The sequence below is a fragment of the Cuculus canorus genome, chromosome 1 (genome assembly GCF_017976375.1).
Source record: "Cuculus canorus isolate bCucCan1 chromosome 1, bCucCan1.pri, whole genome shotgun sequence".
Classification (NCBI taxonomy): Eukaryota; Metazoa; Chordata; class Aves; order Cuculiformes; family Cuculidae; genus Cuculus; species Cuculus canorus.
Genome location: NC_071401.1, coordinates 23,758,211 through 23,783,084, shown reverse-complemented (window position 1 = coordinate 23,783,084; position 24,874 = coordinate 23,758,211). Strand labels below are relative to the sequence as shown.

The 24,874-nt window shown below is 37.9% G+C and overlaps 1 protein-coding gene across 3 annotated transcripts; it reads left to right on the top strand.

Moving 5' to 3' along the window:
- The first annotated feature begins 15 nt into the window (after positions 1–15).
- On the top strand, positions 16–24,874 carry LOC128852026 (uncharacterized). Of its 3 annotated transcripts, none has more exons than XM_054065369.1 (6): positions 16–2,706; positions 13,325–15,114; positions 17,515–17,600; positions 18,285–18,330; positions 19,280–19,472; positions 24,717–24,874. In XM_054065369.1, exons 2-5 carry the CDS (start codon positions 13,404–13,406, stop codon positions 19,438–19,440), a joined length of 2,004 nt encoding a protein of 667 aa, XP_053921344.1. In that variant the 5' UTR covers positions 16–2,706; positions 13,325–13,403; the 3' UTR covers positions 19,441–19,472; positions 24,717–24,874. The 3 variants fall into 3 exon arrangements, with proteins under 3 accessions (XP_053921344.1, XP_053921335.1, XP_053921347.1); XM_054065360.1 differs by having other exon boundaries at positions 16–2,716; XM_054065372.1 differs by lacking the exon at positions 16–2,706 and adding an exon at positions 2,766–4,735.

The following is a 24,874-nucleotide window of genomic DNA, read 5'->3' as shown; positions in this document are numbered from 1 at the left end:
ACAGCCATAAGAATTTTGAAAGTTCCAAAGCCAGCGTAATTTTATTTTACTTAGAGACATAATTTGAATAGGCCCCAAAAATTACCTCATCTTTGAATTCTGAATACTATGAAAGTTAAAATCCAAATATATGATGAAGTATCTTGCTGCAGTTCTCTACACATATTGTGCAAATCTAAATTTGTACAATGTAATGTGTATCTGCAATAACATTTTCAAAAAAGATTCTATTATTATAAAAGTTAAAGTGTGCAGTTTCATGTTTTAGTATTTGTTTTAATTATTTGAAAAATAATTTAAAATGCTTCAGTAGTGCATGGTTTGTTAATATATTGAATTATGTGTGTGTATATGTATGTAATGAAGCTCTATAACTATATTAATTATCTTCCATAATTTTCTGTAATTCGTACCAATTATGTTATTTTGTATTACTTTTCATGGCTATTTTTCCATGTCTCAAAAGAATCAAGGAAATCATTGTAAATCTTCAGTAATACTTTAAATATCCCAAAGTATTTATATTTAAGCATGAAAGCATATTTCAAACAGGAGGAAGATAAAAAGATTTTATAAAGTCTCATTTTATCACTTAATAAAGTGATAAAATTTGTTCAGCCTTTATGTAATATTCACACAATGTGCTAAGGTATCATAAAAAAGCTGATTATTGAAAATTGATGTTATGATATCTTTTGGTACTTTCTGTCTTCAGTTTTTAAAGGAAACGGGTGTTTTAGCAATAATTTAAGTTCTCTAACTAAAATTTGTATTTAATTATATGAATTCATACTATTTTAAAATGGTGCAGCATTTTGGAGTTTTTAATAAATTATTGGTATATGGTGAGTATTTTTGGTATGCAAGGCATGTTGATCAACAATAGGCTTGCAGTTTGCAAAGGACACATAACAGGAAAGGAATGCTTTGCAACTTGATTCTGTATCAAACATTTCTTATAAACTGCCTAATCTATAAAGCTGATTTCCAAGGTAAGTACAATGATATTTCCCCACTTCAAGAATATATTGAGGGGCTGGAGCGTGTCCAGAGAAAGGCAACGAAGCTGGACATGGGGCTGGAAAACAAGTCTGATAAGGAGCGGCTGAGGAAACTGGGGTTGTTTAGCTTGGAGGAGGCTGAGGAGAGACGTTATCACTGTCTACAACTACCTGAAAGCAGGTTGTAGAGAGGTGGGTGTTGGTCTCTTCTCTCAAGTGACAGGCAATAGGACAATAGGAAGTGGCCTCAAGTTGCACCAGGGGTGGTTCAGGTTAGACATCAGGAAGAATTTCTTCACCTAAGGGGTTATCGGTCAGTGGAACAGGCTGCCTAGGGTCACCATCCCTGGAGGTGTTTAAAAGACGGGTAGTAGTGGACAGGTACAGTTGGACTCGATGATCTCAAAGGTCTTTTCCAGCCAAGCAATTCTATAATTCTATATGGTAGATGAAAACACAATGGAATTACCTTCTCTAGAAACCATTTTTGTTTCATGGTATATTCATGTTTCATGATATGGCAGTCTTGGTCATACCTGTACCTCAGACAGAATTTCCTTTTACACTACAATACTTATATGTAAAAATAATAAAAAGATTATGTGAAATACATGCCACAGGTATTTAATTTCTGCTGCTCCCTCACAAACAAAGAAAATGGTTTTGTCAAAAAGCATGTACTAGAAACGTAAGAACCCACTGTTCAGTTAGACTGGGGATCTGTATTGTTTTACTGTTTGGCAGTTTTTATGCAGTACACCTGTTGTTAATAATGTACCACCAGTGAAGGTTTCCCATTGTTCTAGATTTTTAGTAAATTGCTGGTTCAATGTATTTCATGAAATAACAGCATCAGGGTTGGGTTTTTTTTTGTAATTAATGCATAGAACCTTTATGTAACAAATGCAAATTCTAAATATCTCCTGCATGCTTCAAACTAGGGAGATGTTTGTTAAGTGAATTTAAACAATACTTAAGACACTCAGCTGTAGCTTTAATATCCTGCTCTTCTAAGCATGAAATTTAAATGAGAATTAGTACTGAAAGTGCATGATTTGGTTCATATAGCTGACCAGTTAGCATCAGCTGTATAGGATTATGTAGGAAAAAAAATAGCTTTTAGAATGTCTTCTAAACTGCTGGGTTTTGCTTGATTAGTTTACTTGTTGAATTTTCAGAAGTTTTCATCAGCCTTGTCTTTGAGGGATTATTTAGTGTTCTCATTTTTCTTTTCAAGAAAACAAACAAGCCTGACCAAAACCAAAAAAAATTCTACCCAAAAGCCACAAAACCAAACCTTAGAAGTATTCTGTGCAGGGTTTGTCTAGGATAGAGTTAATTTCCTTCACAGTAGCTCCTATGGGACTGTGTTTTGGATTTGTGCTGGAAACAGTGTTGATAACACAGGGATGTTTATGGTTATCGCTGACATGTGCTGACACTGTCAAGGCCTTTTCTGCTTCCCACAGGTCCCACCAGCGAGTGTGCTGGGGGTGCAGAAGAAGCTGGGAGGGGACATAGCTGGGACAGCTGACCCCAGCTAACCAAAGGGATATTAGGTACTGCATGACATCATGCTCAGCATATAAAGCTGGGGCAAGAAGGAAGGGAGTGATGTTTGGATTTACAGCATTTTATCTTCCCAAGTAGCTGTTGCATGTGATGGACCCCTGCTTTCCTGGAGATGCTGAGCACCTGCCTGCCAGTGAGAAGTGGTGAATGAATTCCTTGTTTTGTTTTGCTTGTATGAGGCTTTTGCTTTACCCATTAAACTGTCTTTATTTTAATCCCATGCTTTCTCATTTCTTTTCCCCGTCCTGTGGCGGGAGGTGGTGGTGAGTGAGTGGCTGTGTGGTCCTTGTTTGCCAGCTGGGGTTAAACCAGACAACCTAATGTAACATTTTATTTTTTAATCTATGATGTTAAATGACATCCTGTGAGGAATTCTGTCTTTTCTTGTAGTCATGTCCTCTCTAGGTTTGTTTTAATCTGGTTTACCATGCTGTTGACAAGGTCTTCTGTCATCTATCTCTTGAAACCTTCTGCAGAGATGGTAGTTTTTCTTCGCTTCTCTCCTGTGTTGGCATTTTCTTCTTTCAGCTGCACAGTAGGATTAATTTTCAGTGAATTAGAAAAAAATTACTTTTGTATCTTCACATTCGTGTGTGATACCTGTTGTTTGAACTGCTGCTTCCTCCTAGCAATCGAGTTTTCTAGAAGAAATGTTTTCCCTCTGTGCTGGTACATCATGGAGATGAGGTGACAAGGTATACGTTGAGAATTGAGGGGTTTCTATACAACAGAAGGGAGACGTGTTACAATTCTTAATAAAGAGCAATAAGAAGACATAGTGTTGAAATGCGGTTTATGATAAGTACTCAACATAAGCAAGCGATCAGACATTTCATATAGGTCAGATGTGGAAATATTTCACTTTAATGTTTGTACAGTGACCCTGATTTCAATGTTTTATGTTTTCGTTCTTTTGGAATAAAAGCAAGAGCAGAGATTAAAGCTATTTAGTAATCATTTCCTAGGTGAGAAGCTACTTGTACAACAATATTTGTGTGGGTTTTTTTCTTTTTTCTGGTCGTAGGCTAATTGGTTGAAATAAGCTGTAAATCAGCTTATTTTGAATTCACAGAAAGATATGTGAAAACAGCTTTATTTAGAAGAAAAAGTAGTAAGGAACAGAGTTTGTCAAGGGCAGGTCACCTCAAATTTTACTAATTTCTGTAGTAATGGAGAATCAGCAGTTGGTGATATTTAGCTTGAGATAGACTGTCAGTGTCTTTCTAGGTCAAGGATAATAAGGCATTGAAGTTTTGCATCTGTAATGGATCTTTGCAGTTTCCTTTTAGCTGATAATTCACTTCATTTCTCAGGCAGGCAGTCCTTGATCATTTAATGTGTACCTGACTGATACACAATGCTGTCGTAACAATACGGTGCTGTACCAAGTTGGAATATATTGTATCCATACAGTAATTTTTTTTCAGGTGTACTTGCAATCTTTTTAGTGATATTTAATATTTTAATTTTTTTGAGCTGTTAATCTAATTCAGCTTTTCTTTTGTGGTCCTTTGAACTGGTATCAGAATAACTGCTTTATAATTGTGCGGATCATCCTGCTTGTCCTTTTAAAATATTTTCCTGATACTAACTCTGTAAGTATTCTAGGGTTTTATGGAAACATAGAAGGAAAATATTCTATGAGCAAAACTTTTGGAACGTGGTTGCATGTTGTCTAACTCCACTGATTTAAAATAGACTTAATTCTTTAGTAGATGTTGCTTAATCTCTTCCTAAGATGCTACCAGACAAAAAAGTACTGCTTTAGCTGACTGAATAAACACTTTTTTATTTCCAAGGGGCTTATTGTATCATTTACAAATCAGTCTTAGTCATGGGCCTATAATGCTGTTTGGCTGTTATTTTATTCATTGTATTTCTAATAATTTTTTCTTTAGTCATCAGCTGTAGGTTTTGGTAACATAGGTTACAATACTCTATAAGAAGTTATTGAACAGTTTACCCCACATCTTGCTCTTAACTAGGATGAGTTTCTGAAGGTTTGTGAACATGACTTAAGAGTGATTCACTGTATTACTTTTCCCCCATTTAGCATTTTGGCTGATTGTGTTCCTGTATTGCTTATAAGAAGCATACACTGCTTTACAGGCATCTTGACAACAAAAATAAAGATGTTGGATCTTCCCCCTGAAGCAAGACAGGTATACGTATTGGAGCTTAATTTGCAGCTCCTTGCAGCTGTGTTGGTACATGCACTAAAGATTCCATGAAGTACGCCTGATAAAATTTCAGAACTATTTTCACTTTATGAAAACTCCAGCTGGAAGATTGTTCTTATAGCCGAGCAGCAAAATTGCTTTATATGTAGGAGTAGAAATGGAATTCTGTGTATTCTATGTATGTACATTGAAGGCACAGAGCATTTGGTTTCATTCTGTTTCTATTTTGTTCCAGTGTTCTAGACTGAGTTCTTGTTTTCAGTAATGAATACTTAGATTATGTCCATAATACTGCCCTTTTTGGTCATAGGTCTTGAGGAGATGTTTTATTTTAAGTAAAGATAATTGACTGTGGTATAACTTTCCACTGCTCTGTAGGGGATTGAGCTATAAAGAGATTAAATGAGTTTGTGTTTCGCCTGGTTGGTTTGTGGTGTCTTTGATGGGAATGTCAAGCTTTGAGTGCACGGGCACATAAAAGATGTGGCGTATTGGAGTAAGTTAACAGTGTTCAGAGCCTGGAGCACATGGCATACAAGAAGAGGCTGGGAAAAACTGATTGTTCAGCTTTACAGAGAGATGCTTATGGCTTAGATGACTTCATGCTGTCTTCACTTACTGAATGGGTGAGCAAAAAGTGGAGGAAGGTTCCTCTTAGATGAGAAGTAATGGGTAGAAGTTCCAAATTGGAGTCAGAAATTCCAATTAGATATTAGGTTGTGTAATCTCCATCCTTGGAGTACTCAAAACTTGTCCAGGCAACTGAGCAGAGTTTGGGCCATATGATCTCCAGAGACCCTTTCTGATGTAAATTATTCTATTCTAATAGATACAATAAGAGCAGTGACCAGTCTCTTATCTATCAGAAAAGACTTTAAAGTCACTAACAGAAATGCTGCTTGGTTTTAGGAGGTTAAATGCAGGCCTGCATTAATACAGCAGTCCTTGATTCTCATCTTATTCTCAGATGGGCACTAAATTTCTGGCTTAAACGGCAGCAGCAAAACTGGCTGTCCCATTTGTTCTGGTTATTTTGCTTCATAGCTGTATTCACAGAGTTGCTCACAAATTCCTGACAACACCTTTAATTGATCTCCTTTTTTCTCCCTCAGGCAGTGTCTGTGACCATTTGTCTCATGCTAGTTGTACTGTTCTTGTAGACTTAGAAAATAGTGGCATGTATTAGTGTTTCTCTAAGGGAGTTTTTTTATTTTCTATCCAAATATAGACTTCTGTTGACACTACATTGCAGAACTGAAAGACAGGCTTCTGCATCTGTTCATCTCCAACACTTAAGGAATAATGCAGGGCTGTTTTGTAATCGTCTTTTAAGAGGTAATACATCGTGATTTTTATGTATCTCTAGTCCTTGTGGTGAAAGTGAAAGGTGTTTAAAAAGGAAATTACTTAATACCGAAGAGTAGTACACAGAAATAGTAAGTAAAAGTTGGATGACAGTACAGCAAAGTGCTGACATCTGTTGAAAAAGGTGTTATACCTTCCAGAGAATGTGCATTATAATTCAATGCTATGTAGCTTTCAGTATTTCATATAGCATTTGAGATGCTTAGAATGAGCATATATTCTGAATAGCAGCATTGTCTGTAGTTATCAGTATTTGAATTTTGATGTAGCTATAATCTAGGTTAGAGCTGATGATGTAATATACACTGATACTGTTTTCTTCTCTGTTTTCTTGTAACTGTTGTATTGTCTTGTAACCTTTCCCCCCCTTTCCTCTTGTTCTTGGACTGTATCTTCCTCATCTGTCTGATCTGTCTCAGTCCTGAGTGTTCAGTTACTACAGTTGTCTTCATAACTCCGGATCCATCTTCCCTGAACTATAAACTTGTGTGGAGCGCTATACCTTATTCACTGGGTTTTTTAATGCCTCAGTTCAAAATGATGCTGATTTAAAACCTGAGTATATGTATTCCTCTTGCCCACAAGCTGTCCTTTTGATTTTTTTCCTTGTTCTGCTGATAGTAATATTTTCTGTCATATGTATTTTTATTCATTCCTTTTTATCCTTACCTATTGAGTTTGCGGCATTTTTCTTGTGCTTTTGAGACTCTTACTTTTGTTTCCAGAATTATGGTCTGTGATTTGGTGAATGTTTAATTACACATCTTTGCTACAATTTTGTTGATTGAAGCTATTTTAAAGACAGCTAAAATCTGTCATCTTTCATTTCAAGTTCCTAACAGAAGATAGCTTATTATATTCTTCTAGATATTCCAATCTGCTCTCATTGTACCTCTGTTGATTCCTTCAACTCCCACCCATAATTTTCCTCAACTTGATTTTACTTGTGTCTTATCTCAAACTTCATTTTACATTTGTTTTGTGTGTGAACATATGTGGGCACAAAGGGCCAACATTTCACCCTGTAAATCTAATTTTCACTTATAAAACCTTTTTGATCTACATGCTTAGCCCTCTGTTCTGTTTTGATGTCTGTCATCTGCGTCTTCAAGTACTATGACGATATATCACAGTAGGTATTTTTCTTTATTTTCTGGTTAAAATAGTGATTTCTTTATTTTTTTGGAACGTAGACTCTACAGTGGCCTAAATACACAATGAGGGTGTTTTAGGATCTCAAAAGTCTGTCTTATTTGTGGACTGCATGTTAGAACATGATTTACTTGACAACCTCATGAGAGCCTCAGTAAATCTGCATTTTCCTGGGTAGAGCTTCCTGAGTAGAACTGCGTAAGCGCATGCCTAGAAATCAGCAGATTTTAAGGGAGAGGGACTGAAAAATGGATTGTGAGGTGGCTCACAGAATGTGATTTTTGAATGCAGATCTTATCTTTCCTAAGATCAAGGATCTCAGGTTCCATGTTGTCTTGTATTTGAAATGTTAGATTATATATATCATACAATAGGTGTGTAACATCAACTCTGTTTTTCATCTGGAAAGATAAAGGTTGAGATTTTTAAGGTAATTATTAGTTGCATGTTTTTTTCAATAGCTGTGAAATGGCTATTAGGCAAATGGGCTTTCAGTTTGCAGTGGATAACGTTCTGTGTGCTCAATCACAGTCTTCCCCAGTGTGCTTCATGGTTTTCAGCCTGGACCACCAGCTTTGTAAGAAGTGATGTGTCAAGTGTGCGCCAGTGTTGCTGGGAGGAGGGTGCTTAGATTCCATGAGAACTGTTAGCTTCATACTTGCATATGCAGTACTGCGATAGTTTGTCCAGAATATAATGAAAAACTAAGACTGATTGTTTTGTGGGAAGGTGGGATTTTTCTATCCTGTCACAGATTTTTGAAAGTGTTCCTTAAGATCTCATATAGAAATGTCTTTATATCAGCAGAAAATTAAGGAGCACTGCTGCACAGCAGGTTGCACTAAACTTTATTAACTAGTGTAAATTTTACTATAGTTCCTGTTTCTCCAAACTGCTTCTCAAAGCAGCATATTTTTTGTCTCGCCTGCATTAGTTTCAATCAGGTTGTCTTCATGCTTGAGCTGGTATCATCCAAATAGTAGAACTGATGTCATGAAATTGATGTCATTTAATTTTACAAGATGATTCATACTGTACTTTTAGTGCATAACACTGGCATTTGCACCCATCATCTTCTCTTCAAAAGACTAAACATTGACAGAATTTAAATGATAATGGACTCTGTGAGCCTTCCTGGGTGAGAAGGCTGACAATAAAGCCACAGTTTCTTCTCTCTTCTTTAAGTACATCCCCTTAAGATGGATTCAGATCATTTGTAGCATTTCATTTGATCCTTTTATTTTTCCTGCTTCTTAATCTGCTTTTTAACACTGAGCTGTACTTAGTGTTGCAGAAAAATCCAGTCAAACAAGACATGGTGGCTCTTCTCTGTCTGTTAGCATCCATCGCTTTTCATGGAGGGTTTTTTTTTCCCTTTGAAAAATAAAGTAGTTGCACTTGGCCTGTTTTTGATTAAATGAACATCTTCTAGAGGCATGCTTTGATCAAACCAATTGTACACTACTCTCAGTATACTCACTAGATCAATGTCTCTTGTGTCTGGACTATCACAGGGCAGCAGGCTGATGGCTGATTGTATGTTCCAGCAAACTGTATAAACAACAGTCCTGTAGAAAAACGTAAAACTGGAGTAGCTCTTTGAGCATTGTGATATAATATTTTATGATAGCAATGCTAATGAGAGACAAATAATAATAGTGAGTTACTTTAGATTGAGTCCAATTAGTAGGATTGTCACTGATTTGGAGTAGAAGCATTAATTTGCAACACTTTAATATGTGAACAGTATTTATGAATAATTTAAAATCTATTTCCTTAGAATGGACTGAAAGGCAACGTATCGTGTTGCTGCTGAAAGTAGTGACCTGGTTCCCACCAACCACTTCTTCTGTCCTAGCTAGACGCTTCTTTTACTTCTTGCTTTCTTTTCATGCTGGCTCAGGCAGGTAAATGCACCCACAAGGAGACTGGTAGAGCCAGCAGAAGACAAGCAGTTGAAGTGCAAGGGCAACATTTGGGACAAGGTAGGGAAGGGTGACTAAGACTGCATCTTCGGCAACACCTAAGTCTAAGTTGGATGCTCAGCTGCCTAACGGCATTTCACCTTTCAGGAAGACCAGTAGTGCAGATATGTTAGTTTGCATGTCAAGTTTCTTGATCACCTAATCCCTATATTTCATTTGCTTTTGAGGAACTAGATCTTCATTACTCGTTTCAGTATTAAAGGCAAGATATAGTACTGGCCTTTTTTTTATTGTTATTCCAAAATTATAACTTCAGTTTCTGTTTGTCACTCTTGTAAAGTTAGATCCCAATGAATTCAGCAATGCACGTGGGCTTACCAGGTAGAAAAGGAAGGTGAGGTGTATCACAATAAATACCATTTTATGTAAGCAGCTCTGCTGTTTTATGTTGAAAACCCACTCCAGAGACTTTGAAGATCAATGATAAGATACATTTCTGAAAGAGCATTGCTAAATGTCATGTAGAACTGATTTTTAAATCTATTAGTTCCTCTATATTTCATTACAATGACTGCAGACATTTTTTGATATCAAGTAGACTTCAGCTTAGATGAATACTAGAGCTGAAGTTTGTACAGCTGCAAATAAAACTCTTTTTTTGTTTTGCCATTTCCAGCAAAATGTGACTGCCTTCTTTAGATTGTTTGCTTGCATGTTCTGCCTCAGCAATCAAGAAAGTACATTCTTTGCCCCAGTAAAGAGTGTCATCTGAGCATTGACTCTCAATCAAGCTGGACTGTGCTATTTTGAGCAGTGGGTTACAATTTTGAAGTCACATGTAGCAGAGTTATGGCAAAAACCTTTTAATACTGTTCAAATCGTAGACTGAGAAATTTCAAAGTGTTGTTACAGGAAGTGAATTCCTATTTCAACGGAAGTACTATTACACTTTTCCAGGTCTGTTTATTACTAACCATTTTTTTTTAAAATGCATAATATATTGCGAAATTTAAATACCAACTGAATCGGCACCTTTTTTCTTTTTCCTTTTGCGTGTCTTTATGTTTAAAAACAACTCACTAGCAAATGCGCCTGTAAAGAAGGGAAATCTATCTCCATGCTTGTTCTTGAATTTTCTTAGTGTTTGTGTGCCATATGGTTTTACAATAGGGACAAGTCCTCAAAAGATGTAGGTGGACTAACAGAGGGGGAATTAAGATTAAACTGAAGTAAACTAGTAGACAATTTGCTTCATTAAATGCAAAACCCTTAATGTGATACTGGGTATACCCTGAGCAGGAAATTTTTAGCTATGCCATCATGGTGCGTTACTGTTTCTTTGGGGTGCTATTTTCTTAGAATCAATTGGGAAAAAGCATTTGTCTGGAAAAGTGAAGAATAATAGATTTTATTATTCTGCATTTAGTAGTCTGTCACTTTCCTTTTTGCTTTAGTCCTTTCTTTAGGAAATGCAAACCTTTAAAAAACTGATTTTGCTGGGCTGCTATAAAACTTCTGTTTCCAAAGCATAGAAATTTCACAGTTCTTGTATTCATTATGAACTGTTGAATGTCACTATTGAAAGTCACATCCAGATACGCTAAGTCATCAGCCTAGACAAATGTACATTCATTATTATTTTGACATGCCATGATTTTAATGCAATAATAACTGTTAGTTTTGCTGGCTCATCCAGATTCTTCTCCCATAATTTGGTGGATGTAATTTCTACTGTTCTTGAATTCTAAAGTGAAACCTTTCCATCCTTCCTGATTCAGAATTAATGGTGTAGTAGAGGAAATAAGTGTGCTGACCTCTGGGACTTTTTTTTTCTCATTTCTGTAAAGTTCTACAGTACTTTTTGGTGTGGCGTCCTAGCCTAAGAAAGTTTCTGTCAGCATTGCCCTGGAAGCATTGTCAAATATGTCAGGAGTTAGGCACCAGAAATGTGCTTGAGCCAGTAGTAGAGAAGTTCACTTCCATCAGCAGCAGCACAATGGCACGTCTGGGAGAGGAGAGTGCTAAGCAAGAGTATAGCTACAATAATACCAAGACTGGAGAAGTACATTCCTTTTCTCTGCCAGCACTGACATTGGCAATTTGGCTTTCATTTTTGCAGAGTTGTTAAGGCAGCACAAGGGACCTTAGATACAATAATGAGTTCTTCTTGGCATTGGTGCATAGGTCTGTTTTATTCCCCACTGCATTAAAAATAATTAAAAATGGGACATTATTTTCTATTTCACTGGTAAGGGGGTTTGTGCTTCTGAAAACTTCAGAAAATTTCCTTTTCTAAAACCACTTTCAAGTTATGAATTTTCGTCACCGAAGAAGAAATTTAATGTCAGGATTTAAGATATAATCTGTGATTAGTGTATAATTTCTGCAAGTCTGGATTATGTGTAAGAAAGTAATCTTTCCAACTACCATTGCAGATGCTTCACTTTGATATCATTTAATTCAATAGATAAATAAGATCTATTCGATCCTAAAAGTTCTGGCATCCCATGTCTCTTTTTGGGAGAGAAAGGGGAATGTTGCTGAGTAGGGAACATTTTGTGAGGCGGAATTTGTCCTGGCTAGCTTCAAGTATCTGCAGAATAGACATCTGCACTTAAACCACAGGGTGCTGTATAGAAAATATACTGATTTGCAAAGGGGAAGTCAGTTTTCATTACTCGTAGGAAAGCACTATGTGGACTAATATGTCGGTATTTGAAGGAGATCATGTTTCTTAGTAGGATGTCTCATCTGGATGCAATTTTAGGGTAATGAATTTTGTGTGCTTTCCAACAAGATCTTTCCAGAGATCTATGGTGCTTGCTGCAGCAATATCAAGGCACCAAGACTTTTGAGTCCTGTTCCAGTCAAGTGACTTTGTGTCTATACTAAGACTGAGGAGGCTGCTGAGGTGCTTCCCACTCCAACATTTAGGAGGATTTGCTTTATATAGTTCAAATGAAAAAGAATTTGTAAAAGACTAGCAATGAAAAAATATAAGTAAAGGGTAAGGATAGGTTTCCATAGGTGAATTTTGCGTCCCAGGTTGCCTACTAGTGACTCTGTCTTTGCCTTTCCATGCAGAGTCACCCTGTTTTCTTTTTTTTATTTCCCTCAAGAATTTCAGAATACAGCACTGACTTATGTTACATGCAAATGTCCAGAAAATAACTAATTTTACCCTACAGTTCTGCTAGCTACTGCTTTGTTTGCTTTAGTGAGTTGTGTGAAGTATCATCCTGAACAAAGTGCTACAGAACAACAAAGAATGGTGCAGATCTTTGCTATGAAGATTTATCAAACGTAACTTTGAAAAATCTCATCTCTGTGAAGAGCTGCATAGGGAGCAGTTAGATTTCTGGACTACTTATTCTTATGTGTGTTCATATCAGGGTTAGCCGGCTGACATTCTAGCATCAAGATTTTAAAGAAGTCACTGTTAGGGCTGCTATCAGTTAAATGTGATGTGAAATGCTGACCAAAAAATACCAGACATTCTGAAAAGAGCTGTAAAGTAATGTAATTAATTAATTAATTTTTCTGTAGTGTATCATTCTGTCAGTAATAAAATATGAAATATTTTTTTCTAAATAAGTATGCATAGTATACTGAGCAGTAAATATCAGAGTTGCTGTAGTCACTGTACCTTTACATGATTCAGAATTCTGATTAGTATGTTTTGAACTTGAGTCGAGCTTATCTAAGAATTGTCTGTTTAATCTTAATGGATAAAATTTTCTTACAATGTCCTCCACTTAGTACCTTTCTTCTCAGCATGACGTTTAATGAAATTTCAGGAGTAGATCTTTAGTATCGATTATTCAAACATCATTTAGAAAGACATCCAGACACACATTGGTCTTGCAATGATTTGTGATACTTTTTGTAAAGCAAAAGTTAATAAGATGGCTGCTACGTTTGTTTAAATTAGTTTAAAACGTTAAAAATTGTTCTGAATTGTAAGAGGTACAACAGTTTAATCAATAAAAGGCTTTATTTGACATTTTATCTGTTTTTAAAAGCAGATGGTCGTTGTTTGATCACCATATTTACCTGTTCTTCAAATTTAATACTGGAATAAATTATTACTAAAATTATTCTTTTTTTGCTTTTTTTTTTTTTCACATAGGGAGACAATTTTAAAGAAGAACCCTGGACACTTGTTGACAACAGCAAAGCAAAAGAAAAAGCGAAAAAGATACAGGAAAATGAAAGACAATCATACAGAAATCACAAAGCAAAAGTTAGACAAAGCAGCTCATCATCCAATTCCAGATAATCAGGAAACATCACACAGCGAAGAGGATTATTCAGAAGAAGAAAAGAGTAAATCATTGTGTGCATTCAGTGAAAGTCCAAAGGAGCCGGTAACAGCCTGTGAAGAGCAGCCTGGTGGTGATGATGAAAGCCTAAAAGAAGCTGCAGTGTTATCAAGAGAAAAGTCTCCCATTGCTGTGTCTGAGGCCACAGTGAGGTCAAGCAGTGCACTGGAAAATGAATTACCTGTAGCAAGTGATAGTTCACATCTAATAGATGTAGAAGCCTTTTCTAATGAAAACCTAAACAGAAATGCATTCAATGATGAGGAAACAAATCAAAGACACAAGGAAAATCTTTGCCAAAACAGTTTCCTAAAAGGGAACAATGATGAAAATTCCATCCAAGAAACAGAAGGCGCCTGTGAAGATTATAACATGCTGCGGTTAAGCATGGAAAACAAACTCGAATCGTATCAAATTACTAATGAACTTGATCCGGAAGCTAAGCTGTTAAGTTTCAACAGTGAGGAAAAAGAAATCTCTCAGTGTAACAATTCAAACATACATGATAACGTGCCTGATAATAAAACAGAGGACAAAGGTACATTCAAAGGAGAAGAGAATATCTCCAGTGACTGGAGCTCCAAAAATTTACTGACTGAGGATTTGCAGCTGGGCTTTGATACACAAGTGTCTTCTTGGTCTGAGGATAAATTTGTAGGTGAACAAAGACCCTGGGAAATGAATGAACCCGAACAGACTTGTACAAACAGTTCAACACCGCTAAACTGCTGTCTGTCAAATCAAGGGTTGCTGAAGGAAAACCACCCTGTAACAGTAACTGAAGAGGCAGACAATATGCTAAGTAATGGTCTATCAGCATCTGCACCTTGTGAAGTGCACTCTGATTCCCTTGTGGAGGCCAGGGCCGGCTTCATGCAGTGTTCGAGTGAAGTAAATGTTCCAATCAATGGTGCTGCACCAATTATATCAAAGGGGAAAAGATGCAGAAGAATTGTTAACCTGGCACCAAAATTTAGTGTACCAAGACAGATTGCTGGTAGTACAGAGGGAAGGAAGGAAGTCGCAATAAAAGATGATGTTCCCCAAAAAAGTGTCCTGGAAGTTGAGCAAAAGAGCTTTCTAAGTAAGGACTGTGGAGAGGAATGTGAGCAGACCCATGCACTGCAAGAAAACTTTACACCTCACAGTGGCATTGAGGCAACCTGTTCCTTACCCACCCCAGATGCAGATGCTCTGTTACATGATACTTGCCTTCATTCAGAACCATCTTTCCTTACGCCAAAATATTCCTGCAAGTTTTGTGTAGTTTCCAGGACGGAGGAGCAAGCCAGAACTCTTAAGCAGCAACAGGTAGTTGATGAAAAAGAGAGCAAGAGTGAACAGCTTTCTTCAGAGGATACAAATAGCCAACCAGATATATTGTCTTCTGTTGTTTCTGAATATCCAGAAGATTCTAGTATACTGGCAAGCTGTGGCGAAATTGTGCACAAAGCAGATGACCCTGAGCCAGCAGAGGCCTCACAACCTGAAGATAATCAAGATGTGAATATGAAATGTAGTTTTCTGGGACTTCCCTTATCATTAGGATTCGCTTTTCAACTTGTGCAGCTCTTTGGTTCTCCAGGTCTTCCACTGGGTAATACTGTTGTTACTACTCTTGTGTAAAAAAACAGCTAAACAACCCCCCCCCTCAAAACCCTAAACAAACAAAACTCACAAAAACACCCAACTCCCCCCCCAAACAAACAATTAAAAAGACCCCCCCCAAAATACCTATGATTAAGTACTCCATTTTATTGCAGGTACCAATTAAACAAATATTAATCTTATTGATTTTTTATTTTATTTTTTACCTAAAATAATCTTCAGGCTCTGTCAAAGGTGTCAAAGGGTTTGGCCTCATTTGTAGTCTCTGTAGTATCAAAGACCTATTCACTTTAAATCCAAAGCACAAAGCTCTTGTTGATGTTTTAATGCATCCCACTGAGTAAGACTTTGCTGTGTTGATTACAAATCTAAATGAAAACATGGCACAAAATATATGCTCTTATATAAAGGTTGCATATTTGATTTTATATTTCATCTGGTTAATATAGTAGCATTCCTTTTTGTTTATTTAGTAATTTTTTCATAGACCCTTACGTGGCTTAGATAGTTGTGAAAAACTTTCCCAGAATCTATTTTGATTTGACAATCAAATTACAAGATGCATTTCCTGATAGTGCATACCTATTATTTATTCATAAGTGAGTAAGAAGTGTCACAGTTGTAAACTTGCCTTCCAGAGCTCAAGTTGTATTACGGTTAGCAGTCAGGGTATTTGTGTTTTCAGTTTAATCATTTTAAGCTGGCAGTTAAGATGATCACTCCTTGAAGGAGTTGTGTGAGGCAACCACGATTTCCAAATTTTCTGCAAGCTAATATAACTGTACAGAGTGGAGCCAGGAACAACAACAGACATTTGTTTGGAAATCAGCCTAAGACATCGTGCTGTGTGTGCACCTGCTGAAAGAGCCACATTTCCTGTGTATACAGTTCTGTGACTTCTTCGGTCCAAATTTAGTCCGTAGAAAACCAGTAACTTTGATTTGGCCAACAAGAAGGATTAAAAAACATCAAGCATTTTTGCATCATGTAGACATTTGCTCCTGTTTGTTTCAGTAGAATTTAAAGCTAAGCGTGTACTTTCATATGAAAATTCTAAGATGACAGCTGAGGAGCAACTTACGTCTGTTCACCTGCCCCAACTGACCTCAGGATTCTGTTTTTATTGCAAAAAGTCAATGGCAATGCTGCCCGCTAGAACAGTGATGGTAAACCACTGGCAGCTCTGCTAGGTTTGGTACCGGTACACTTGGTGTTGTGCCCAAAGGACCTGCAGTGCTGCTTTGTCTAAGGCTGTCAGCACAGCCCTGAGGATTTGCCACATAGGGCTAAAACAGAGCAGGGAAGTTCTGCTCATGTCCTCAACTATAACATATAAAACATTATTCTTCTCTGAACTTGGTGAGTCTTCTTGACTCTGATATTAAATTTCAGCATCAAAGAGGGAGTGGAGTTGGCCACAGCTTGGAAATAGGGATCTGCTAGGAAAAGAAAACCCGAAACTGGCATTCAGAAACTCAATAGGTTAGTGAACCTGTGAGTAGTAAATTCTCTGGTGTTTAGATGAGTTTCCTTTGGAAATAACCTTAAGAAATACAAACCCACCCTGTTATCTCTTTGAAGCCCTGCCAGCTTGTGACTGCTGTTTGGTGGGTGGGACGTTTCTGTCAAAATTCTGCATGCTGTCTGCGGAAGGGTGGTTGGATTCTGATTTGGCCATAATCTTTCTGCATTTTGCCTACAATTTCAAAAGTTCTCATGCTTTTTTGTGGCCTGTTATATGTTGATAGGCTGCTATTTATTCATGTCCAGATTTGAGCGGTAGTATTTCACAACACTGTGAACTGCAGCCAGTTTTTTATTGTAAATATTTTTTGGGATTTTTTTGTAAATAAATACCTTCAGTAGTTTATAAATTAAAGATTTAATTGACTGAATTGCTTGTATGATTTGTACATAGGCATAGAATGTGATTTTGAACTGTTTTCCTACTGAAAATCTTTTTCAGCTTTTTAAACAGTGCTGGAATTAAAACATTTTAGAAAGTAGTTTTTTTCTGTAAGATTGCACAAATTCCTATAATTAACCATTTTCAAATTTAAGGGCTGTTATTTAAGTTGCATTTTGTTTAATTTATGATCTGAAAGCTTTCAGGTTTTCTTGTTCGTGCCTAGTTTTGACGGCGTCTGGGGAAAGAAATGAAAGTATGGTAGGAAAGCCGTTGCCTAAAAAAAGAAACCAGGCCCTCTCCCATGCACTGCCATTAGCTCGTAGAAAACCTAAGTTCCAATTTTGCTGTTCGCTCATTTAAATATTCGCTGTTTTTTAAAATAGTCAAATATATGATGTGTGCAGAAATTGTAATTCAGTGATATGTATCGGCTATGGAGACATCTGAACGCTCAACTGCAAAAAATATTTTCTTCTGCAGAATCCTTGTTGCCAGATGATTATATAGTTCCTCTTGACTGGAAAGTTTCAAAGATGATCTATTTACTGTGGAAGACCTCTGTGGAGGTACGAATTTTAGGGGATTTTGGAAGGCTTTCCAATATTCCAGGTGTAAAGAGAAATCCTTTAGTTCATAAGCAAGATGATGTCCTTTGCTTGTAAACTTGCTTTGTTTTTTTTTTTTTAATAGCTACAGTAAGGAGATGGAAGGTTTTATGTAGTCTTCTGACTATTGCTGTAACAAGCTCTAGGACATGATAGCATTCAGGTTTTGAAAGACTGGCTTCAGAAATGTATACAAATTAGTGGAAGGAAGAAAAATATCTTTTTCCTTGATATTTGTGCCCTGACTTGGCCTATGTTCATTAAGTGCAATCTGCCATCGTCTAGTTGTTTTTATCCTTATTTCTTCTTCCATGAACAGCAGCTTCTTCACTGCTACTTCTACAAAGAGTTGTAGCAGAGAAGTTACTCTGAGTGACTGATGGCAACTTAATTTTCCTTGTCTAGTTAGAAAATGTTTCCTTACATATTACTTTTTGCTGCTTCCCTCCATGGCTGTTGCTTTGTGAAGGTTTGGAGGTTTATTAGGGAACAACATAGTGTCTGGTACTGGACATGAGGAAAGTTCTGTAAATAAAATGAAATAATAACTATAATATAGAGCATGGATCTTGTTCTTTCCTAAAATATGAAAATCTCATCACATATTTTCCTTTTTATCCTCCCGGCTATTATTATCTGTTTTAGGAGAAACAAAAATCAGGTGGATTGCAGAATGGAGATGCTATGGCTGGTAAGTATATTCTGTGTTACAGGAACTGTATAAAATATTTCTTGTTCAGAAGAGAAAATAGTTTATGCTGAAGTACATCAAAGGTTTTCAGTGCAAATGAGTGATAACGCTCCTCTTCATGCAAAAGCACTAGGATGTGATAAATCAATTTGTGCTTCTGTCGACTGTGTACATGGTATGGCAGAGCTATGGGTGCTGTGAACCATCATTTTATATTACCCGATGGAAGTGCTGAAATTCTTTGCCTTTTAAAGTTTCCTATAAGGAATTAATCCCATACTTAGCTCAAGTTTACTGATTCCAGATCAGAAGGACATTTATCATTAAAAAGTCTAAAGAAAGACTTAATTTCTCTGAGAAGTTGAGCATCTTCAACTTTATTAAGCTTACTAATCACTAAAGATTGCCAGCATAACAATAGGTCAGGCTCTGGAGCAGCAAGAGGTATCAGCATCCATGAGAAGCTCTGAATTTCTGCATGAGTTAATTTCTGCTGTGTGCAGGTTATTGGATAAGGTTACTGGTTGTCTTTTCCCATTATTTCCATGTTAGTGTAGTATAATTTCACAAGTTGAATAATATGAGATGAAAAATATACAAGAGCAGCTGCCTGGAAGCTGATAGGATTTGACGTCTGAAACAGGAGTGGAGATTCTCCTTTTTTAAAAAAAGAGAAAAGGATGCTCTAGGAGAGCTGAGAGGAAGCATAAAAGTAGGAATACACATACATATTTATATACACACACATATTCACTCCATTGGAGATAAACCTGAAGAACATCATTTATTTTGTAGGCTATTTAGGAGGCAAAATCAAAAGTATGTTGATGAAATGAGAGCTTGTTCTAGAAATGCTCTATTCTGAGCCAATATAAATGGCAGACTATATAAGATAATTAGATCATTTCAGGTGGTTTTGGCTGCAATTTTTAATTTGTTTATTTTTTAGATGATATTATTAGTCTTGAAGATCTAAATAAAAATGGCCAAGAGAACCAAGGCTCTTCTGAAATACTTCCAGAAATGGAGTTGTTTCAAGGAGTGATGGAGGAGAACGTCATGACCTCTGCTAGCACTGGCTGTCTGGATGCTGTGTTTCATCAGTCATGATTGACCATCTTCAGTTCTGTGTGAAGGAAAAGGTATTCAATGATGCTTGTGAATGTGTTTTATTCCTGTATGATACTTGACCAAACACCTAAAGTACGTTGCTTGTTATAATATTTAAGGTGCATTTAGGATCACCCAACTTACTTGACTTTTTTATTTATTTTAGGTTAAGGATGGGGGTTGTTGGGTTTTTTTTAATCCTGAGCTTGAAAAAGAGAAGGACAGCATTTTGTTATTGAAGCCATATTATTTTTCCCCCAAAATATCTAAAACCTGCCTGGTGAAGTGAAAGCAGTAGTCTAGGGTGCCCAAGAGCTGGACTTCTATTCTGAGTTTGATTACTGCAATGATCTGTGGTGAATCATGTAATCTTAGTGCTATTTTCCTCACCTCCAAGCACGGAGAGCAATGCTGTCTAAAGGTCTAATAACGGAAAGCACTGTCTGAACAGTGAAAGAGTATTTCACTAAGTTATGAAAACACATGGCATTTCTGCTTTTCCGTAGAGACTTGGCAGCAGGAGGTCACGGTAGGACTCCATATATTGGAGCGTTAATTTTTCATGAATGTTTTAGGTCAGTATGACAAAGTGTGCTGCTGATCATTAGAAAGTATGCTGTCATGTTGATGCTTGCTTTGTGAATTTTTGAACCCTTTGATAAGCTGGCAAAGTTTCTTCAGTTTGTTTATGAGAGAGATTTCAGGTAGATTAAGATAAGAAGGAAGGACTTTTGGATCAAGGGGAAAGCACTAGCTTAACTTGCATGTTGTTTTCCATCAATTTCTTTCCAAAATGGAATATGCATTTATCTGTAGCTTTAAAATAAGGAAAATGGAAACAGAATAACTTGCGCTATGAGCAAATTGAGCCAGGAAAAAAAGTGTCCAGAGGCTTAAATTGTTCCCATCCAGCCCTTAAAGGACTGCTGGACTATCATCCATATGAGGCCTGGCCAGGTGTGTCCTGAGCCTGACGTGAGCACAGATCAAAGGCTGAAGGAGTTGGAGGTGGATGGGCTGTGCTGGGACAATTATAAAAGCAGAACTTGACATTTTGGGTTTCTTAATTTTCACTATGGAGGTTCATGATAGATGTAAAATGGTTGAATAGTTTGGGTGGCAATTAAAACCTCTTGAGTGAGGGTATATGCATTTTTATATCATTGATGACAAAAATGACATTACAGGTCGTTTACTGATTAGCCCATAACAACTACCACTGTAGGAAGTTAAGAGGAACCTCTTTGAATGATGTATTACAGACAGCGCTGATCTCACAATGTGCCACCAGCACAGATTATTAATGATATTGGGAACCTCTGGTAGCAGCATTGTCCTCTTACATAATCAAATACTAAAATATTTGGTAAGCAAATAAAAAATATTTTCACTGAACACTTAGCCCTATGTCAGCCACACTTTTTTATAAGTCACTTATTTATAATTTTGCAAATGTGAATACTCCACAGGCAAGATTTTTACTTATCATACTGAGCTGCCATGTCAGCATAGATTTGTAACCTAAACTACTATCCAGAAATGTCCAATCTTATTGATTAAAATGTTTTTGTGCTAAAGAAACAAACTTGGAGAGCTCTGCTCTGTTCCCTGAAGAAAATTGTGATTAACCTGGAAATTGAGAGGCTTTTTTTCCTCTTCGTGTAAAGAAGGGAGAGACATACAATAGCAGATTGTTCTGCCTTGTTGTCAATACCTTTATCTGGTTGCTGAATCGAACAGACTGGTTTTGTCCATTAGATGTGTGCCCTTTGTCTACCTGCCATGCTACTCCCAAAATTGTTTCAGCCTTCCTCTCCTGTTTGTCATGAGCGCAGCAGAAGTGATCCACAGTCATGCACCAGCCACTGACTGTGGGTCTGAAACAAAATGTCATTAAGCAACCTGATGCTCGCCAGTGCTGGCTTAAGGTAGTTCTAGGGAATATAGAATTAAAGCAATGTGTGCTTTGCCCTGAAAGGACACTCACAGTCCGTGTTTGGATTTTAAAAAAAAAGGCATTGCACACTCTGTCCAGAAGGATCTGGTCATGAAGATCTCTGCTGCAATGGCGTGGTTAAACTGAAGGTCCCTTGTTGCAGATAAAGCCAATGCAATGGTGATTGCCCTGATGCTGGCTGCATGGTCCCATTCCTCCCCACAGCAGCTTTGGTGCTCTGCAAAGCCTTTGCTGTGGGAATGCTAAGCCGCTTAGGGCTTTCTGTGGGGAGACGGAGGGAAGTTAGTTGGGGTGTTTTGTGTTGGTGGTTGCGTTTGTGTTTTTTCTGCAGTTGAACATCTGAAACGAACTAGGGAAAGTCCTGATGGCAGCAGGAGAGAGAGGATGAGATGCCACAGGTTGGATAGGCTTAGGCTGCTCTAGAGCTGTGGTGCCTCAGATGAAGCTGGTGTGATGGCTCACTGCTGCCGAAAGCAGAAAGTGCCCTTCCTTCCAGCCTCAACCCGGTTATCGGCACTGGCACTTGTAGCTGACATGAAGGCTATAATTTAACTTGCTAACCCCACAGGAAACAGATAGTTGTCTGCTGGGCTGGTGAATTTAGATAGCTTGTGTAAGGTCCAACTCGGTGCCAGAACTGGGCCAGGGAGCAGACAGGGTTGAGCTGCTGCAGGCACAAGGTGGAAGGGGTGAGGATGTCCAAGGCCTCCCGCTTGGGTGGCAGCCAACTCTGACACCAGGGACCACATATCACACCTATACCTTCAGACAAAAGACTGCTTATGAGCTTATACAAGTGTTAGGATGTTAGGAAAAAAAATTAAAAGTATGCAAAAAGCAAACTCTTAGAGTTTTCAGTCGATGTGTGCTTGCTCTCAGGCACAGGATACTGAGTAATGCAGACCCCTGGCCAAACCCCATGGGGGTATTCTAGCAGTCCTCTGAAGTCTGCGTGTATAAGCATTGCAAAAGGCAGGTGAGATTTTCTGGTCGATGATGCCCCTGGTTTTGAGGGATCAGGTTGTCTTTCCTTACTACATTTTCTTCTGGTTGCTGATTAAAGCAGACTTACCAAGAATGTCCCAAATTGGTTGTAAAACTGCTCAAGTGAACGGAATGCTCAATGTTAGGGAAAAAAAAGTAAGAAAATCGAGACATTCCTACCAAAAGCTTTTTAAATCACAGAAAATAAATGAAGAGCTAATACAATAATTTCTGGCCCTTTAGATTTGAGCATTACTGGCCAAGTGCAACTTAATCTGCTAGCCAGATAATCATGCTTTGATCTTTGTGTTCTGTGAGAGGTTTTTATTCAAATGAGAGAGTGAGCAGTCATGATGTTGCTCTGTGAAGACATGGGGTTAACCACAAATTATGAGAGCTTATTGCTGCATTGGCAGAACATCAGTGTTTTTTCTGGAGATTAAGCAAGACATCCTGAATTAAAAAATCCTGAGATCAGTGAAAAGGGCATTGTTTTAGGGCTTGGAAGTTCTCCTTGGACCAGAACTCCTCTGCAAATGTAGAACAAGATGACAAAATTCCATGTCAGTTTAAGCATTTATCTGCAGGACTACTGCAAAGTAAAAGCTAGCATGGTATGTTTTTGAAGCATAGTTATCACTTTGCAGTAACTTCTTGCAGGAACACATCCTCCATGACAGCCTGGTAGGGTCAAAGTTTTGATGAGAAAAATCTTTTGATGATGTGTTATCAGTCCTCCTTCCCTTGGTCACGCTATTCCTGTTGCTTCCCTTTGCTGGACATGGTGTTTCTGCAGCCAGAGAGCAAAGCAGTTCAGCTCTATCATCCAGAGCATGAAGGCATCCAAAAGTTTTCAGTCTGGACCATTGAGTTGAAAGACATTATCCTAAGGCCATGTGGTCAGCAGGACATGGGCAAAGCAGAAGGAATGTGTAGGTGGGACAGGCAGGACTGCCTTTTGGCTAACATGAAAAAAATAATCGCTGAGATACAGAGTAAACTAAAGCAGCCCTCCAGTATGGCTCCAGAAAATATCATCCCATGGCTGAACAGTTGCTACTTTGATACGATAATAAAAACAAAATATTCTCTATGCTTTGGTGTTTCATAGAATCATAGAATAGTTCAGGTTGGAAGGGGCCTTAAAGATCACCCAGTTCTAATCCCCCTGCTATGGGCAGGGACATTCCACTAGATCAGGCTGCCCAAGGCCCCATCCAACCCAGCCTTGAACACCTCCAGGGATGGGGCAGCCACAACTTCCCTGAGCAGCCTGTGCCAGTGCCACGTTCACTCTCATGGTGAAGAATTTCTTCCTAATGCATAGCCTACATCTGCCCCTCTCCAGTTTATACCCATGCCCCCTGGTCCTGTCCCCACAAGTCTTTATGAATAGCCCATCTCCAGCTTTCCTGTAGGCCCCTTTCAGGTACTGGAAGGTCTCTATGAGATCTCCTCTGAGCCTTCTCTTCTCCAGGCTGAACAGGCCCTACTCTCTCAGCCTGTCCTCGTAGGGAAGGTGCTCCAGCCCTCTGATCATCTTTGTAGCCCTCCTATGGACCCCTTCCAACAGCTCCGTATCCTTCTTACCTTGAGGATTCCAGAACTGGACACAGTATTCCAAATGAGGTCTCACAAGAGACAACTTAATCACTGAGGATTTAATCAGTGATTTGAAACAAAGTTGAGCAAGAGAAAGTGTTCTGGATTATGACCAGAAAACCTCACCTGCCTTTACATTGCTTACCAGGAAAAACTTGTTCTAACTTATTTAAGCAGAGAGTATAATTACTAGGAAGAATAAAAGGTGCTCAGAACAGTCTTTCTAGAGGTCTCAGAAAAAAATAAGCATCAGGTTGTGCTGGTGATTCACATGAAGCTGCTTAACTTGGAGGCCTGTAAGGTCCTGAGTGAACGTAATGGGAAAAAATATAGAATGTAATAAACCAAGGTGTAGCTATGCTATTGTAGTGTTTGTTGAATGGCTATTTATTATACAGTATTTGTGATGTGTTACTCTTCTTATTTTTTAGTCTTGAGATTGCTAGGTCCTTACTGTCTCTAGTTTTGACAGACAAGTTTTCTTCTCTCCCCTTAACATTCTTGTGGTTTTTTTTTTAATTTTTTTCCTTTGCTTTCCATCATCTGCTTCCTTTCCATTCTTTTTTTATTTTTAAAGAAATAACCAACAGCTGAGCATGGGAAAGAAAGAGACTTTTAAATATAGCAGACAGGGGAACTCTTCCCAGTCTGAGGGTCAGATCTGCAACCATTAAAGTCTTTCTACAGTGTGCGCTGTGTTATTTCAGCAGAACCTCTTTTTTCTTTATTTCAGAAAGTTATCACTTTGATTCTGACATGGAAGAAATTCACTTGGCCGCCAAGGATTTTAAAAGTGAGAAATAACCTGGAAGAAAGTAACAACTGTGGATTTTTGGTGTGAATCTTTGGCCATCTACCATCCCCTCAACCCCCTTGATATCAACCTCTCTG